The sequence below is a fragment of the Stenella coeruleoalba genome, assembly GCF_951394435.1.
Source record: "Stenella coeruleoalba genome assembly, chromosome: 20".
Lineage (NCBI taxonomy): Eukaryota > Metazoa > Chordata > Mammalia > Artiodactyla > Delphinidae > Stenella > Stenella coeruleoalba.
The window spans coordinates 49835297-49855330 of NC_137166.1; the positions used below are offsets into that span (position 1 = coordinate 49835297).

Genomic DNA, 20034 nt, shown 5'->3' on the forward strand with positions numbered 1-20034 from the left:
GCGGGAGCGGGGGCTACCCTTCCTTGCGGGGTGCAGGCTTCTCATTGCGGTGGCTTCTCTTGTTGCGGAGCACAGGCTGTAGGCACACGGGCTTCAGTAGTTGTGGCGCGTGGGCTCAGTAGTTGTGGCTCGCAGACTCTAGAGCGCAGGCTCAGTAGTTGTGTAGCTCGGGCTTAGTTGCTTCGTGGCATGTGGGAGCTTCCTGGACCAGGACTCCAACCCGTGTCCCCTGCATTGGCAGGCGGATTTTTTTTTTTTTTTTTTTTTTTTTTTTGCAGGCGGATTCTTAACCACTGCGCCACCAGTGAAGTTCCGGAAAATATTTTTTAAATACCCAGGTGCAGTAGGGCACATGGGATCACCTTGGTATAAATGAAAAATGTTATATGGGGCTTCCCTGGTGGCGCAGTGGTTGAGAGTTCGCCTGCCGATGCAGGGGACACGGGTTCGTGCCCCGGTCCAGGAGGATCCCACATGCCTCGGAGCGGCTGGGCCCGTGAGCCATGGCCGCTGAGCCTGTGCTCTGCAACGGGAGAGGCCACAACAGTGAGAGGCCCGTGTACCACAAAAAAAAAAAAAAAATGTTATGTGGTTACAAATGGTAGTATATGCATCAATTCTTTTTTTTTCCCCCCTGGAAGGAAAAACAACAAACTTTGAAAAGGGATTCTTCTGAGGTAGGGAAATGAGTGGAAGGTGGGTGGGTGTGGGTGTGGGAGGGCTTTGCTGCCATCCTTGTCTGTAGCTCTCACATTTGAAAGCACATTATTTTTTAGAATGCCGACATGGCGAGATAGTAAGATGTTTTTCATTTTCTCTGTACCTCTTTGCATTAAAAAATGACACTGTAGTTTAAAAAAAAAAATGAAATTACCCACACACCACATTCACAGATATTTGCTAAGTTAACCAGATTTTTCTGCTCTTCTTGGCAGTGTTTCCTGTCGTTTCTGTACAAATATGTACTTCTTATAAAGTATCTTTGTCTTGGAAGGTGTATCCCTTTGGACGCTCGTTAGTTTTTGAACATTTTTCGTCTGGGCAGGTCCATGCCTGAAAAACTCCACCATTTCTGCAAAGCACAAGCCTTGTCACACTCAACGTAATGACAAGTAAACCTTGGGCACTGCTGTCAGGGAGAAAGTTCCAATCCCTGAGTAATAGTTCTATAAAAACCAGTGAATGTGTAACAACTGAGGCGTGATCACATGCTGTCGGGGACACGGGTTGGGTGCCTCCCCGTGACTTTGACATTCAGGCTAAGGAGTGCGAACAGCTGAGATTCTTATTAACTCTAAAATGAAAATCCCCCCCTACCTGTTTGTCCACCTCCTGGAAATTGACATATACTTTCAGGATAAGCTGCTGAAAAATTGTTACCATATGAGAATAATGGAGAAACTTTGAAGGTAGGGGCAAGAGTAAGCCTTTTCAGACAGCAAAATGCGTCCTAACTGTTTGGTGCCCCCAGGTACAAGGTTTTTGGTTTTAATGAAGGCAGCGCTGCTATTCACCAGGCAAGATGAGGACCAAGCAGCCAAACCTTTCTTTGGAGAGTGAGGGGATAAAAGCTGGATTTCTACGTTCCTTTCACTGAAATCCAGATGGATCCGAAAGTTAAATGCAAACCGTGAAGCCATCAAGCACTCCAAAAAAAACTGGTGAATTAATATATGCACTTAGAAGTGGGGGAAATATTTTTCTAAGTGGAAAAACAGAACTCAGACGCTATGAGGAGCAAGCTTGATACATTTGAATTTGAAAGCTTGTATACGATCAAAGAATTGTAAAGTCTAAAAAACTGACAAACTGAATGCCTATATTTGAAATCATTCCATTGATGTGTTCTTTTTTTTTTCTCCATTTCCAAAACCTTTTAATTGATTTTTTTTAACATTTTAATGGTTGTTAAATGAGCTGTTCTCAACTTTCTTTTCAGCAATGTCCCAGCTCTGGTACCAGTTTTTAAACAGCTGTCAGTTCTAATCTTGGTTACACAAATCCAAAAGGATTCAAAGTGGGGCAATGAGGAAGTTGTGAGGTTTTTTTAAATTTTTGATCAAATTGTGAAATTCTTGTCATTTCTAATCTTGGTTACGCAGGTCCAGAAGGATTCAAAGTGGTGCAGTGGGGGACTTTTTTTTTTTTTAACATCTGAATGGAATTGTGAAACTCTTGTCATTTCTTACCACAGATGAGAAGGGAAATACCCTGAATTTGCCAGCATGAAGCCATCTAGAATAGCAAACCCTTGTGTTCAAACTTGTCACCCAGTCATTTGTTATAAAGCTGTTATGTCACAAGGCTGAATAAATCCTTAGCAGATGCTCTTGTCATTTTGTGGAGCCTGAGGAATGTGAGAGGTGGCAACTGCTGGCTTAAACAATCTCACTGGCGAGGACGTGCCAGGGCCGGACTATTCAGATACGGCTATAAGTGTTTTATTCAGTGACAGATTTACAAGCGCAATCAGAGCTGCAGAAAAAGGAAGGGGAAGAAAAAAAGAAAGAAAGAAAAAAGCATCACTGTGGTTGCTGCCAATAATGTGGTCTTGGCTTCCAACAGATTCTATTTTTAGGTTGTGGCGGCTTGGTTTTTATTTAATAAGGACCCATATAAAGAAGAAAACAAGAAGTGACCCATTAACCTACTGCCAAAATAGCCCCTGTGGACATTTAAAAATAAGATATGCACAGTGTTAGACACTGAGGCAGTGCAGGATTGAAAATAGAAAGCACGATCCCATCCCACTTGTCCTCTGCCTCCTCTAAAGCCAATGGCCGTAACACGTTCGCATTTTTCCTTCTAAAAGAGAAAAAATGTTTATGTGTATACTGGCGTACATCTCTCTATGCGTGTGCGTATGCATATATTTGTGTGTGTATACGTGTCTGTGTCTATATGTCTTGTGTACATGTGCGTAAATGTATGTATATGTATATAGAGGCATATGTATTTATGTGTATTTATATCTGCATACCTAGTTGGATATGTACACATATATATGTGTGCATGTGTGTATAAATGTATGCATATATGTTGGTGTGTATGTGTTTTTGTATATGTGTCTGTGATAACAGCACAAATAGTCGCTTATATATCACACAGGATCTATTTTTGTATTAATTAATTAATTAATTTTTAAATTTTTAAATTTTGGGCTGCATTGGGTCTTCGTTGCTGCACGCGGGCCTTTCTCTAGTTGCAGCGAGTGGGGGCTACTCTTCGTTGTGGTTCGTGGACTTATTGCTGTGACTTCTCTTGTTGCAGAGCATGGGCTTTAGGTGCATGGGCTTCAGTAGCTGTGGCATGCGGGCTCAGTAGTTGTGGCTCGTGGGCTTAGTTGCTCTGCAGCATGTGGGATCTTCCCGGACCAGGGCTCGAACCCGTGTCCCCTGCATTGGCAGGTGGATTCTTAAACCACTGCACCACCAGGGAAGCCCCACGCAGGATCTATGAAGAAATATCATCAGTTCTACTTTCCGGATGGACCCAGAATCCATTCACTTTTTACCCTGGATTGGTCTCCATCTCCTCCCACCTCCCTGCCTGCTCCCATGATTGCCACATAAACCCAATGAAATTTAGATTTCAGATAAATGATTTTGTTTGGTATAAGTATGTCCCAAATATTGTATGGGACATGCTTATAACTAAAATAATATTCATTGTTTATCTGAAATTAAAATTTCACTGGGCAACCTACCTTTTAATTTATTATATCCAGCAACCTCTAGCCTCACTATAGAAGATTCCCCACATGCGGCCAGAGGGTTCCTGTTAGCCCCTAAGTCAGATCATGTCCCTCTCTGCTCAGAACCCTGGCTCTTATACCCCTCAGAATCAAAGCCCAAAATCTCATCATGGCCCTACTAACTTTACCTTCTACTTACTTCTTTGCCTTCGCCTCCCTCCACTCTGTCCCTTGTTTACTCTGCTCCAGCTGAGACAGGCTGGGACCTGGGACCCTTTGCTGCAGTGCTGCCACGCTTGCACCTGGACCCACCCCTCCTCCAGCAACAAAATACAAGGAAACTGTGTGGGACTAAAAATAACTGCGTGCATGTGCACTTGGGGCAAATTCTGGACCAAAGATACAAAGAGACCAAAAAGACCCAACTGCCACTTTTGAAGAGCCTGGAGCAAAAGCAGGGGTCGGGGTGGGGGTGGGGGGTCGGGAGCAAAGACAGGGTACTGCGCCCGCCCCCTGCACACAACACCACCTAAGGGGTGGGCAAACCACCTAAGCCACCGCTCCAGCCGGACCCCTGGACACACCCATACCCTCACCCCATGTAAGGAACAAGCTCGCCCCCCAACCCCCTGGCCCCAGGGAGCGAGCCAGCAAGGAAACCTGTTGTTTGTTCTCGCTCCCCCCTGCTGCCGCAGGGGCCCCCAAAAAGCCTTGCCTGACTTTCTTGGCTGGCCTCTGATCAATTTCTATTGTTGAAGGAGGCCAAGAACCCTGGTCCGTAACACAGCTACCCTGCTATTCCTTGATCACAATACGCATAGTCCTGCCTCGGGGCCTTTGCACTGGCTGTTCTGTCTGCCTGAACTCCTGTTGCTCCAGATAGTTCCATGACTTACTCTCTCATTTCCTTTAAGTCTTTGTTCAAATGGCATCTTTTCAATGACACACGCTCTGACCACTCTACCAAAAAATGCCTCCGTCCTCCCCACCCTCGTATCTTTAGAACTTATCACTTCCTCACTTACTGTTTTATTTATTTATTTATTATTTGTCTCCTCCTACTAGAATATAAGCTCCATGAGGGCAGGAATTTTCTTTCTTTCTCTTTGGCTGCGTTGGGTCTTAGTTGCTGCGTGTGGGCTTTCTCTAGCTGGCGGTGAGCAGAGGTTACTCTTCCTTGCGGTGCATGGGATTCTTATTGCAGTGGCTTCTCTTGTTGCGGAGCACAGGCTCTAGGTGCGCGGGTTCAGTAGTTGTGGCTCGCAGGCTCTAGAGCATAGGCTCAGTAGTTGTGGCGCACGGGCTTAGTTGCTCCGCGGCACGGGATCTTCCCGGACCAGGGCTCGAACCCGTGTTCCCTGCATTGGCAGGCAGATTCTTAACCACTGCACCGCCAGGGAAGCCCCTTTTTCCTTCTTTTGCTGTGCACACCTCTGTAAGACACTTCCCAGCCTCCTCTGACCACATGACCTGAGTGGAAGGGAATTTAAACCTCCTGCCCATGATTCTCTCTACTTGTTCCTCGTTGAAGCCAACTGGAACAGAGAAGCCTCCCGGCACCACCTCAGAAGCGAAAAGTTGAACATGGAGGAGCTATAAGGTGGAAGGAACTCGGGTTCCTGGATCACACCTTGAGGAAAAGCATTCTTTACATGAGCAAGAATAAACTCCTATCATTATTTGAGCCATTAGACATTTTTGGGGGGCGTGTTTGTTACAGCAGCTAATGTTTCCCTGACTAAGACAACGGGAGAAATGAAGTTTATAGTTTCCCCAGGTGAAGTCTAGTTGATAGAGAGATACATATTCCTTTCCCAGCTCTGGACCTAGTAGTCAAAGGCAGGTTCTTGTATAAAATTCATGGAGTGTCTTTCCAAGGAGGACTGATAGCAACCCTCTTCCCTATGTATTGATCACATCAACTTAAGAGGCTGTATTTATTAGGCTATTTTACTTTTAAGCTACAGAAGCTCAGGCTTCTGTTTTAAAAAAGCTGAATTGGCTCTTGGAAATACAGTGCGGGCAGAGCAGAGTGGGTTGTATTGTTCGTTTGTTTGGACACCTTTACAACAATTGGGATATAAATGACTGTCCCTCTGAGTCTGCCTTCTCTGCACGTCTCTGCCTGTTGGCTTTATTTTTTGAATCTGAGACCACCTTTTTTTTTTTTCAGGAGAAGCTCCTGGCACATTCTAAGCGCACATTCCCCCAATTCTCATTTTTCCAAAGAAGAATTGAGGCTGTCTCTGGTCTTAAGGTCTGAGAGCCCACCTGTCCCCTCCTGCAATCCTGTCCTGGCATCTCCAACAACTGTCTGCGTAACGCTGAGTAACACCCCATGGCTCTCTGGGCCCAGTTTCTCTTCTGTAAGTCAGTCAGTAAAGAATGTGTTTGACTGAAAGTAATAGGTAACGATGATATAAAAAATATGTACTTATTTTTCTCACATAACAAAAAATCCTGAAGAATGTGGTTTGGTATTGGTTCAATGGTATTGAAGGTATTGGTTCAATGACATCTGATGTCCCAGGTTCTTTGTCTCTCTGCCTCACCATCCTTAGAGTGTTGACTTTCATGTTTGTGCCTGTTGCTTCATGACCACAGGATGGCTGCTACAGCTCTGACCATCACATCCACAATCAAGGTACGAATAAGGGGAAAGCCCTTTCTGACCCTTATTATCAGGGACACAAAGCTTTGCCCGAAGCCTCCCAGCTGACTTCTGCTTTCATCTCCTTGGCCATGATGGTGTCACATGACTGTGAGTAATAGTCAAGGATGCTGGGAAAATGACTCCCTGTCTTTCAGCCTCGAAAACAGTGGTGGGTAGTGAAGAAGGGGGCTGGGAATGATCTTTGGGTTACCATAGGAACCACTGGAGTTCAGTGTCATGAATGTGATGAATAAGGAAGAGTCTGAGACAAGGAGGAAACAGAAGTTCTTATGGGGGGTGAGGATGATTCCTTTCTATGGGGGGTGTAATTTACAGCTGGGGGACAATCCATGGTCAGTTGTGACTCTGGAATCTTCTGCAACAAGGGAGAAGTAACAGAAACAACAATAATAATACAACAGTAATAATTAGCAACTAACATATGTGCCAGGCACCTGCTCTACAAACACAGACTCATTTATTGCTCCAACAAACCCTATGATTACTCCTATGATCATATCCTCACTGGGCTCACAGCTTCACTCGTATTCCCCACGGTGTGTTCCCCACTCAGCAGCCAGAGGGAATCTTTAAAACTGAAGTCAGATTATGTCTCTCCTTAGCTCAGAGCCCCCCCACAGCTCCTCCCTCACTCACAGTAAAAGCCAGAGTCCTTGCCGTGGACCCAAAAGCCTCAGGCAATCTGCCCTCCCTCCACCTGTCATCTCTCTGACCTCATTTCCCCCTACTTCTCACCCTGCCAGCCACACTAGCTTCCTTGCTTTTTTCTTGCAAGCTCTAGGCATGCTCCTGCCCCAGGACCTTTGCACTTGCTAAATCCTTCTGCTAAGGTTCTTTCCCAATTTCCAGAGGACTTGCTCCCTCGCCTCCTTCAGGTCTCTACTGAGATGCCCCTTTCTCCCCAAGGTCTCCTTGACCCAGTCCCCCAGCTCTGTCAGTTCCTCATTCTTGATTTGTTGGCTGCCTAGCCCTTAGCACCATCTAACTGCCCGTAGAGTTTATTCATTTCTTTTGTTTTTCTCCTTCTCTAGAGTGGAAGCTCCCCAAGGGCTGGGGTGTTTGCCTGTCTCATTCATGCTGCATCTCCAGCACTTAGAACGGTGCCTGAAACGTAGAAGATGCTCAATAAATATTAGTTGGATACAGGAATGGTTGATCTCCATTTGGAAGATAAAGAGAGCTACTGTTGATGGTGCACTTACTGTGTGCCAGCGACCACCCTAAGCGCCTCCAGTGTATCCATGCACCAAACCATTACAATGCTGTGAGGATTCAGTTATCCCCAATTTACAGATTGAGAAATTGAGGCCCAGGGAGATGAAGAGAGCTGCTCTACCAAGTTTCTGCTACGGTAATAAATTACCACAAACTCAGTGACTTAAAACAATACACACTTATGGTCTTAAATTCTGGAGATTAGAAATCTAAACAGGTCAGCAGGGCTGTCTTCCTTCTAGAGGCTCGAGGGACGAATCCCTTTCCCTGCCTTTTCCATTGTATAGAGGCTGCCTGCATTCCCTGGCTCACGGCCCTTCCGTGCCTCTCTCGGAACTCTGCTTCCCTCCTTCTCAGACTCTGACCCTCCTGCTTCCCTCTTTCCTATATAAGGATCTTTTTGATTCCATTGGGCCCCCCTGGATGATCTAGGTTACTGTCCCCATCTCAGGGTCCTTAACCTGATCACATCTGTGAAGTCCCTTTTGCCGCAGCGGGGCAACACGTTCCCAGGGTCAGCACAGCAACTGTCCTTGGGGGACATTATTCACCCCATCACAGTTCCTGTAGTTACGTTCAGAAAATAATCCACAGCGCTGAGATCCAAACTCGCATCTGGCTGGCTGCAGAGCCCCCGATCTATCCTACTCGCCATGACTGCGGGAGGAGACCCGTCACAGCCCCCACCTTTCTCTGGGGTACAAAGAGAAGCTTCCCGAGCCGCTCGGAGGCCCTCCAAGCTCTGCGCGCCGCGTTCCCTCCGTCCCCCCAGCTCCCCACCCCCTGCCACTGGGTTTCTGCTCCTGGAATGCAACTTGTTTCCTTTGGACTTTGGCCTGTGAACAACCTTCCAGGCCCTTCCCTCCCCCTCAGCCCGGGGATGTGCTCAGGCGTGTTGGAAGGACCGAGGGGCCAGCCGGCGCCAGATTCTGGGCCCGTAGCACAGGGAGGGTTTGCAGCTGGGCTGGGGAAGGGGCCCCACTTTTTCTGCAAAAACCATGCCCTGCCATGATGCAGGGAAGACTCAAACATCCAGCCTCCCAGATTTCACAGAAAACCCAGAACCACAAACCTCAAATGCGTAACCCTCCTGTTTTTCTAGTAAGTTTTCCTCACCAAGCCTGTGGCTGGCGATTCTCCTCTCTCCTCAAACCTCCAAGTGCCCCCACCCATCCTGAATCCCCAACTGCTGATCGCGCATCTTCCTTTATTAAGAACAGAGGCGAGACAGGCAGAGGTATTATGGGATAGAATTTGAGTCTGGATTCTGCAGCCCAACTGCCCAACTTCAGAAAGACTTGCCTCTTACCAGCTGTGTGACCTTGGGGAAGGCCATTCCCCGCTGTGGGCCTCAGTGTTCTCATCTGTAAGATGGGGATGAAATCGTAACAGTACCTACCTCTGAGGATTTTTATGCAAATCCAACGAGTTATATTTGCAAAGTGCTTAGAACAGGGTCTGGTATGTAAGCACTATATAAGTTTTTGTTAAAAAAGAAAATAAAATTAAAATTTGCTTCCTTAGCTTCCCATGGTGAAACCCACCTTTGCCAACATACGCTTGCTTTTCTCTTCCATCCTTGGAGGAAATGGCCATGCTCCCACCAAAAGCCAGTCCCTTCTCTGCACTGGGGTCCCACCTTCCTTACTGGGGGAAGGCTCCATCTCTCTCTAACCTGTTTCACAGTCTCTCTTGCATCATTTATTGGTTTTTAGAAGCCCTCTTTGACCCCATCTCCAGCTACCACCCCATTCCCCCCCTTTCCTCTTTATAGCAAAACACCTTGAAAGAACTGCTACCCTTGGGTTTCGAAAGACACACCTTCCGGTCACTGTTCCAACCCCTTGTGCTTTGATTTCTGTTCCCACCTCTCAAAAAGTACAGGGGCCTCCGTTTTGTAAAGCCAGCAAAACAGCCACTTCTCTGCCCTCATCTGACTGCTACCCCTTCCCTGAAACCCTCTCTTCTCTGTGCTGTTACATTCTTCTTTTGAAATAATTACAAACTTACAGCTGAGTTGCAAACTAGGACCAAGAACTCCTGCATCCCTGTAACATTCTGGCAGGTATGTGTCATCATTCCATCTCTCTGTTTCTCCCCAGCCGTCCTCCTTTCTCCCTCTGTTATGAGCTGTGTCCCTCCCCCCAAAATGATATGTTGAAGTCTTAACCTCCAGTAGCTCAGAATGTGACCTTATTTGCAAAGAGGGTGGCTGCAGACGTAATCAATAAAGATGAGGTCCTACTAGAGTAGAATGGGCTCCGAATCCCATGTGACTGGTGTCCAGTAAGAAGACAGCCACAGGGCTTCCCTAATGGCGCAGTGGTTGAGAGTCCGCCTGCCGATGCAGGGGACACAGGTTCGTGCCCCGATCTGGGAAGATCCCACATGCCGCGGAGCGGCTGGGCCCGTGAGCCATGGCCGCTGAGCCTGCGCATCCGGAGCCTGTGCTCCGCAACGGGAGAGGCCACAACAGTGAGAGGCCCGCGTACTGCAAAAAAAAAAAAAAAAAGTGGCATCTGCCAGGCTGCTCTGGCATGAATCACTACCTTTCCCTTTGTAACTCCTCTCTTTGCTTTAAACACACACACACACACACACACACACACACACACACACACACACACTTCCCTTCGTTTTGTAAGCAATACCTCTTGAGGATTTCAGTTTCCTAGAAAGGGAATCTTGATACCTGCACAGGGAGACGCCCTCCTGCTTTTCTTTCACATGTGCAATTGTCCCGTTATACGGATGCATCATGATTTGCTAAACAGCCCTCTATAAGCGGATTCTTGGGCCAATTCCAATATTTTGCTATTCTTCTTTGCTCTTCAAGCACACACTCTTGGGGTTCTTCTGCCCCCTCCCCTCCTGTGCAATCCCTCTTCTTGACTTCTCCTCTTCTGCCTGACATTGATCCACCCCAGGGCCATTTTCTCTCCTTTCTCCACACCCTCTCTCTAGATGATCTCATCCTGCCCCTCAGCTTAAAATACCTCCATGTGCCAATGACTTCTATATTTATATCTCCACCCCATCTCTCCCCCGAGCTCCGGGCTCGCATGTCTAACTCCGTTTGGAGGTCTGATAGGCATATCACATTGAAGACCTCCCCAAAAGGAATTCCTGATCTCCCAGCTCATTTCTCCCTAAAGTTTCCCCATCATGGTGAATAGACCCACCATCGTTCTAAACATCTGAGCCAAAAATAGAGTCATTAAGACTTTTTCATTGCGGTGCAATTCATGTAACATAAAATCAACCATTTTAAAGTGTACAAGTGGCATTTGTGCCTTCACAATGTTGTGCGACCATCACCTCTATCTAGTCCAAGAATTTTCATCACCCCCAAAGGAAATCCAATACTCGTTAAGCAGTCACCCCCCATTCCCCCCTCCCTCAATACCTGGCAACCACTAATCAATTTTATATCCCTACGGCTTTACCTATTTTGTAAAGCCTCTCTCCTGCTTTATTTTTTCCCAAAACCACTCATTATCACCCTGTGACATATTCTATATCTTTCTTATTTATTTTGTCTCTGCTCTGTCCAACAGAGTGCCAGCTCTCAAACGGCAGGGAATTTTGTCTGTCTTGTTCACTGCTCTATCCCCACTGCCTAGAATCCAACTCATACGTGGTGCAGATGATACACTAATTTCCTTTATTTGTAAAGCTTTCCTACTCCTCAGCAAAAAAAAAAAAAAAAAAAAAAAGAACCTCAAATTTTTTTTTAAAAGAGTAAAGATAGGGCTTCCCTGGTGGCACAGTGGTTGAGAGTCCGCCTGCCGATGCAGGGGACACGGGTTCGTGCCCTGGTCCGGGAGGATCCCACGTGCCGTGGAGCGGCTGAACCTGTGAGCCATGGCCGCTGAGCCTGCTCGTCCGGAGCCTGTGCTCTGCAACGGGAGAGGCCACAACAGTGAGAGGCCCACATACCGCAAAAAAAAAGAGTAAAGATATGAACAGAAAATTTAGAGAAAAAATTAAATTAAATTAAAAATTTAAAAATTAACTAGCTGTGTGGCCCTAGGTAAGTGATTTACCCTCTCTGATCCTTTCCCTGACTATAAAATACAGGAGCTGCTCAATAAATACTCATTGAATAAATGAGCAACTAAATCAGTAAAACAATATATAACTCATAAACTGTGGTAAAAGTTAAATGACTTACTGAAAAAGAATATATATATATAGAAAAAGAATACATATATGTATATATGTATATGTATATAATTGAATCACTTTGCTGTACACCTAATACAACATTGGAAATCAACTATACTTCAATTTTAAAAAAATGGTTTAAAGAAATTAAATGACTTAGTACAGATTCAGGGCTTAGAATGTTGTCTGGCACACCGCATGCCCTATGTAAGTGATAGTGATGACTCCTTTTAAAAATAGTATTATTGCTGTGGTTATTATACGCAACCTTCAAGATCCCTTCCAGTGTCACCTCCTCCAGGAAGCCTTACTGGATGAGACCAGACAGGATCAGTTGCTCATGGTCCCCAAAGCACTTTATGTAGTTTTCTCTTTAAACTTCAGCAAGACACGTCCCAATTAGTATACTCTGTATTCTCTGCCCCGCACCAAAGATCAGAACACATTTTCGTGATAATTATAGGGCTTTTCTCCCTGTAAACAGGCTGGCCTGGCCTGTCATAACCACTGGACTCTAAGCTCCTAAAAGTAGAGCTTATTTCACTCACTCAAGTATGCCTAACACGTCGCCCAGAGCCTGGAACAAGGAAACTTCTCAAGCAATCTTGGTGGATCCAATAAATGCACCATTCTGTCGTCTGTCTCTCAATATGTAACGTGCATAAACCCAGGGATATGCAATAGTACCCCAAGGATTCATAAATCCATGGGAAGGGAAGAAGGAAACATTTGTTTCTCCTTGTGTTGAGAACTCTTAGTACTTTTTTTTTTCTTTTTTACACCCTTATAGTTATTTATCAGGTGAACAATACGTTTAAAAATCGTCATTGCAAAAAAAAAAAATCGTCGTTGCCAAGAACTCTTGGTATTCTTTATTTTTTTAAATTAATTAATTAATTAAGGCTGCGTTGGGTTTTCATCGCTGGGTGCGGGCTTTCTCTAGTTGAGGTGAGCTGGGGCTACTCTTTGTTGCGGTGCACGGGCTTCTCATTGCCGAGACTTCTCTTGTTGCGGAGCACAGGCTCTAGGCGCGCGGGCTTCAATAACTGTGGCACGTGGACTCAGTAGCTGTGGCTTGCGGGCTCTAGAGCACAGGCTCAGTCGTTGTGACGCGCGGGCTTACTTGTTCTGCGGCATGCAGGATCTTCCCGGACCAGGGCTCGAACCCGTGTTCCCTGCATTGGCAGGCAGATTTTTATCCACTGCGCCACCAGGGAAGTCCCTCCTGGTATTCTTTTTTTTTTTTTTTTTGCGGTACGCGGGCCTCTCACTGTTGTGGCCTCTCCCGTTGCGGAGCACAGGCTCCGGACGCGCAGGCTCAGCGGCCAGCCGCTCCGCGGCACGTGGGATCCTTCCGGACCGGGGCACGAACCCGTGTCCCCTGCGTCGGCAGGCGGACTCCCAACCACTGCGCCACCAGGGAAGCCGTCTCTTGGTATTCTTTTAACAACTTTCCCATATCTTGTGCAGCAGTGTTAACTAAATTCCTCATGTTGTACATTACATCCCTATTATTTTTTTATTACTCAAAGTTTGTACCTTTTGACCACCTTCACCCATTTTTTTCCACGCTTGACCCCCTGTCTCTGGCCACCACCAATCTGTTTGCTTTATGTATGAGTTTGGGTTTGTGGGTTTTTTTTTTTTAAAGATTCCACATATATTTGAGATGATATAGTATTTGTCTTTCTGTATCTGACTTATTTCACTTAGCATTATATCCTCAAGGTCCATCCACGTTGTCATAAATAGCAGGGTTTCCTTCTTTTTAGTGGCTGAACGGTATTCGTGTGTGTGTGTGTGTGTGTGTGTGACATTTTCTTTATCCATTCATTCATTGATGGGCACTTAGGTTGTTTCCATATCTTGGCTATTATAAATAATGCTGCTGTGAACATGGGTGTGCAGATATCTTTTAGTGTTTTCCTTTCCTTCGTATAAATACCCAGAAGTGGAAATGTTGGATCATATGGTTGATCTGTTTTTCATTTTCTGAGGCACCTCCATACTGTTTTTCATAGCAGCTGCACCAAGTTACATTCCCCAAGGCAAATATTTATGACCTTCCCACCATAATAGCTATTCCGTCACTTCTGTTATCTAAATCTCATGCAAATTTCCTTTTAGACAACTCTAACCCAGAGCCACCAGGGGAAAGGTGTTCTAGGATACAGAGGCCCCACTTAGCTAAGTTGGACAGAACTAAATTGCCACACAGCCCAGAGGGGGACAGCAGCCTACCCAAGGTCACACAGCAACTGTATGATGGGACAGGAACCAAGCCAGGTGACACAATAGGGCACTTTCTTCTCAGGGAACAGCATAGTGTTATATGAGGTTAAATGTTTAGGCCCAGGCGTCAGGGTGCCCAAGGAAGGAAGTCTAGCTTTGTCATTCATTAGCTATGTGGCCTTAGGTAACTGAATTAACCTTTCTGATCCCCAGTTTTCTTGCCTATAAAATTGGGGACATTAATAATACCCCTTCATAGGGTTGCTGTAAAATGAAATGCGTGTGCAGAGTTTAGCATGGTGCCAGGCACATTGTGAGAGCTTGTGGCAGGCATGACTGTGTACACTGTTATTTCCAATTCCCCTGCACTTCTACGTGCAAGGGTGACTGTACTTCCCCACCTCCCGGAAGTTAGGTGTGGTCATGTGACTTGCTTTGGCCAATGAAATATGAGCAAAAGTCACAGGTAGCTTCCTGGTGGAAGTATTCAAATGCTGGTGCTTGAGTCCCTCTGCTCTCTATTCGCTTGCTGTGGTAGTCATGGGAGCACACGATGACTTGGAAATAGAAAAGCAGCCTGCATCACTGAACCACAGCATGAAGGCGGTTGCCCTGAGAGGTCTCTGTGATTCTCTCAGCTCTGCCTTCCTCTGGAAGTAGAATTCATCCTCAAGATGTCTTCTCTTGTAGTTCCCAGATGGCTTCCTGCAGCTCCCATATTTATTCTTTCCCATCTAGGGGGAAAGAGAGGGTATTCCTCCTCGTAACTAGTCACAAAACTCCTGAGCGTCTTTCTGATTGGACTAAGTCCATGTATCCAGCCCTTAACCAATCTCCATGACCAGGGAGATAGAATGCACTGATTGGCTTGGGCCTGGGTTACCTGGGTGACCACTTCTGAACCAATCACTGTGGCAAGGGGGTGGGATTATGCTGATTAGTTCAAACCCTTCAGTGCCCGTCCCTGGAGCTGGGAGTTTGGAGGGTGTCAGTCTGATTCAAACTTATGGCTTTTATTACTGGGATGGTAAGAGGAGAAATGGCCATTGTGAAGGTGAACACGTGTGCAGGACATTTCTTTTTCCTTTTAAAAAATATATTTGAAACAGTCACAAACTTATAGGAAAGTTGCATGTATGGTACAAAGAACTTTCCCCCCCACCGACGGTTTTGAGAGTAAATTGCAAATCTGGTACCCTATCATCCCTGAATATTGTAGTGGGTGTGTCCTACAAACAAGGACATTCCACGGTAAAGATACTTTTGTTCCCTTTGATTCATACATTTTATATGAGACAACATAATAGACCACATTCCTCCACCAAACTTTCCATCTACCCGTTTACTTATATCCACATAGATTCATGGATTCTTGTTTTATTTAAGGGGTTATGATCTGTTGCGCTCATTTTTAATGTTGATGCTCAAAATGTCCCAGATTTGGCCAGTGGGAGCCCTTCAAGCTGGCTCTATGCCCTTCCACCTGTTCTCATCATTCTTTGAGTATTTCCTTACTTTCTGACCCCAAAAGTGTTCCAGGCTCTTCTTGTATCTTCCCTGTCCCCCGACCCCTAGAATCAGCCATTTTCTCAAGGGAGAAGAGAGGGTACTTCTGAAGGCGGGTGGCTGACCCCTCACCCCTGAATGACCCCCCTCAGACTCAGATTTAAATACAGCGGGCCGGGCCATTGGCAGAGGCAATGCTCTAGGAGTTGCCATGGAGACCGCTGAGCTGCAGAGCGGAAGGAGGCGGTGATGTCATTGTGGGAGCAAGTGCAGCGGCCACATCCTTGTCTCAGCCAGGCCACAGGGCAGTGAGGGTAGCCTCTGGGCCAGCGGCAAGGAACGAGCCGCCCTGCCCGCCAGGCACCCTCGCAGGACACCCCGGTGACAGCAGCCCCAGGGCGATCAGCTGTCCCAGATCTGCTGAGACTGACAGGGCCTGCGAGGCCTTTGAGGACCACCGCCAGAAAGAGGGACCAGCATCTTCATACTCTCTCTGGTGCGGCCTTGCCTAGGACTCAGGATCCACGAGCTAGCCGGCAGACACCCACCCCTGCTTCACACTCTGTAAGTCCCTAGGAATTCCCAAGAGCCCCCTGGGAGGGAGGTTACAGAAGGTTGGACACTGTGCAGCCCTGTGGGCAGGGCCTGGGGCATCTTTGGCCGAGGTGGACAAACTAGGCCCCGTGAGGCCTCTCTCTTTGCCTTGGGAAGCGGTCGTGGCGTCCTGGATAACGTTTTGGAGTCTCGAGGCAGCTCAGGTGTGCGACATCGGGCATACTGCTGCCTCGGAGAGCTGGGCAAGATGCTTTTCGGCGTCAAGGACATTGCATTGTTGGAGCATGGATGCAAAGCTTTTGAGGTGGACAGTTACAAGTCTCTGATGATCCTGGGTATCCCGGAAAACTGCAACCGTGAGGAATTCGAAGAGATCATACAGGTCTCCCTAAAACCTCTGGGTAAGTTCAAAGTGGCTGGGACGGCCTTTGTGGAAGAAGAGAGATCCAAGGCTGTCATCATTAGGCTGGCAGAGGACATCAATTATGCCGTGATCCCCAGGGAGATCAAGGGCAAGGGCGGCATGTGAAGAGTGGTCTACATGCCCCAGAAGCAGGATATTGAATTCCTGACCAAGCTGAACCTCTTCCTGCAGAGCCAGGGCAGGTCGGCGGAAGATGTGGCCTGGGTCCTAAGGCAGGAACTGTGCCTGACAGTGACGGGCCCCAGAGAACTTCCTGCCAGAAACTGCTATGAGCCTGGGCCAGGGGAGAAACCGGGGCCTGGGGCCACTGCTGCAGGGGACGGGGTGCCACCTCTGGATTCCACGAAGGAGAGCAAGGCGGGAGATGGCAAGAAAGGCAAGCGGAAGCACAAGAAAAACCGTCGACGACACCATGCATCTGACAGGAAGCTGTGAGGTGACCTGGGGTGGGCGTCAGCTGAGTGGGTGTGGGTGGCGACTTGGAAAGGTGGGTGCCCTCTGAGTAAGGTCGGGGGATGAGAGTGAATGTGGATAATGCGAGTGAGGATGAGTTACCCAGTCAAGGGAGTGGGTAACATTTCAGTAAGAATGGGTAACATCTGACTAGTGTGAGCAAAGGTGGGTATTTTTGTTTTTGTTTTTTTTGCGGTTCGCGGGCCTCTCACTGCCGTGGCCTCTCCGTTGCAGAGCACAGGCTCCGGACGCGCAGGCTCAGCGGCCATGGCTCACGGGCCCCGCGGCATGTGGGATCTTCCCGGACCGGGTCACGAACCCGTGTCCTCTGCATCGGCAGGCGGACTCTCAACCGCTGCGCCACCAGGGAAGCCCTGCATTGTTTTTAAAAGGGGTGTTATCAGGTCTCATGGCCAAGAGAACACAAAACACACAGCTTTCTTCTATCTCACTGGCTTCCAGTGGCTGATGGGAAAAGTGAAACAATTTATCTGGAATAAAAACAATAACAGCTATCCTGTGTTCCAGGCACTGTGCAGAGTCCTTCATATCCACTAATTCATTGTATCTTCCCATCCCTTGGGGTATGGGACTATAGGTCCACAACCCCTGATTCAAAACCCTCGGGCCAGGTGTGGTTCAGAATTCAGAGTATTGGGTTTTAGAAAAGTGATACAGAGACTATGTCTTATATTGTGTAATTCACCCCCAGGGGGGATTTGGGCAGCTCCCATAATCATATCCATTAGTATTCTAATAGTAGAGAAATACTGACATTAAGTGAAATAAATTAAAACTGTAAATAGCCTCATGTCAGTCTAGATTTTGCTTCCAATTTTTTTTCATTTTTTGGATACATTTTTTGGTGCAAAGCTTTCAGAGCTTTTTGGATTTCAGAAGAGGAGCTAAGTGATTATGAACTATCATTTTATCGTGACCATCTTCTCATTCTATGGCTGAAGAAAGCGATGCTCAGAAAGGTTAAGTGACTTGCCTAAGGCCACACAGGAAAGCTCAAAAGAAATTGAAGCCCAGGTCTTTCTGACTACAGTCTGTGCCCTAACACAGATCCCAAGAAAAGGGGACAGGTCACACCACAGTGGGGGGGCATACGAGGAAGCTCCAGGATTGGTCAGGAGGCAGAGGGAGAGGGAGAGGGGGAACCGTGGACAAGAACTTTATTATGGTTTCTTCAGGGAAGGAATGGGTGAGGCAGGGAAGGCAGGCTCAGGATTGGCTAGTCTGAAAAATTTCAGCAGGCTCTGGGGTAAAGGGGCTGTCCCTAGGTGTCTGGGACCTGGCCCCGGAGTGAATAGGGTAGGTGGATGGTGGCCCAGAGTGTGAGGGCTTAATAAAGAAGGTAGCTGGGGGCACGGGCTCTGGATTGGTTGGTTCGTTTGCATTTGAAGAACACGTTCAAGGACAAGCATTGTTCCCTTTCTCTAGGAATTGCCTAACCCTGGGAAGGGCAGCCCCTCAAGGGTCAGCAAGTCCCCAGATGTCAAAGCATCAGAGTACAGAAAATAAAAGACATGGTTAATACAGTGATAAACATACAACATGGATAACTATCTCTGTAAGTTCATAGTGGAACTAAATTCCTCTAATCTGCTTGCTCATTAGGCAACCTGCCAGTTAAGGCAGCAGAAGCCTCTGTCTGGTGTATGGAGGTTGGAGGTGAGGAATAGTGTTGGACGGATGGCCTGGGTACGAGTCCGGTCTCCTCCACTTCCCAGAGCGTGGGCCTGGGCACGCCTCTTATCCCCCTGTGCCTTGGGTTGCTTATCTGTAAAATGGGGCTAGTAGTAACCTATTTCACCAGGTTTGGGGGAGGAGTAAATCTGTTCAGACATATAAAGGACTTAGCACAGTGGCTGAGAGGGGGAAGCTGTTAAGTGTTGGCCATTGGGATCCTGGATCCAGTGACAGTTGCGTTTTGCGTTGACAAAGAACACAGTCTGGTTTTAGAGCTCAGATTCCTGAACTTGATAAAAGCGTACCCAGGTCCCACAGCAGACTACGTGTTCTCTGTGTGCTGACAAAAGGCTGCTTCAGAATGGGATGCCGAAAGGCAGCCTGGTGAATCTACCAAGGTCATGACCTTCGGAAGACAGTACCCACAGGTCCCTGGCATCAACAGGGCACACAATGGAAGGAGTGTCAAAGGATTTGGGGCTACACAGTCCTGGGTTCAATTCTGGATTCTGCTGCCTGTTTAGCCGTGTGTCTTCAGGGAGCCGACTTCACCTCTCTGGGCCTTAGTTTCTTTATCTGTAAAGTGGGGCTAATGCTACCCATGCTGCAGATTCTTTGCAACAGAGAGAGGATACAGCTTGCAGTGAAAAACGTAGGCGCTGAAATATTCATAGGAGCGTTAGATATAAAGCTGCTAGAACCCAGATCTCCACTGAGAAGTGAATGGATAAATCGTGGAGTATTCACTCAATAAATGATGACATAGCAACTAAAAGGAATGATCTACAGATACAGCAACACAGATGAATTCCCAAATCATGATGTTGAGTGAAAGAAGCCAAACAAAAAGGACACATTGTATGATTCTTTTGATATAAAACGCTAAAAAAAGCAACACTTATAGGACAGAAGTCAGATCAGTGGTTGGGGGTAGGCAGAGGTGACGGCCATAAACAGTACAAGGGGAGTTTTGGGGCTGATGGAAGGATTCTATATCTTGATGGTGGTGATGACTCTAAAACTTACCACAATGGACATTTAAAAAGGTTATGTTGTATAAGATATAAAGTATACGTTCAATAAAACTGACTTAATGAAATAAAGAGTGGGGCGGTCTGGAGGTGGGCTGCCTGGGTAAAGTACTTCATTTTTGTGCCTCAATTTCCTCATCTGTGAAATGGGTTGATAGTAATCGTACCTATTGTTGAGGGTGATCATGAAGACTCAAAAAGATGCTATCTGAAGATCAAGTGCTCAGTCAGGGGGAGGCGATTTTACAGGGAAGTTCAGTGTGAGATATGTGAATGCCAAAAGTTTCATAGACTCCTGAGAGAAGGGAGGTCTAACCATTGGAACGCCCTCGTGTGAGGCTGGCGACGGGGGGCAGGCAGCAGACAGAAGCTCTGCAGGCTGGGGTGG

The 20034-nt window shown here is 47.0% G+C and overlaps 1 protein-coding gene across 1 annotated transcript; it reads left to right on the forward strand.

Annotated features, from left to right (window-relative positions):
• Positions 1-16290: 16290 nt before the first annotated feature.
• On the forward strand, positions 16291-16902 carry PNMA8C (PNMA family member 8C; the record flags this gene model as incomplete). The annotated part of the gene is given in 2 exon segments (XM_079907445.1): positions 16291-16569; positions 16573-16902. Coding segments are annotated over 2 exon segments (609 nt in total).
• Between the last annotated feature and the right edge of the window lie 3132 nt (positions 16903-20034).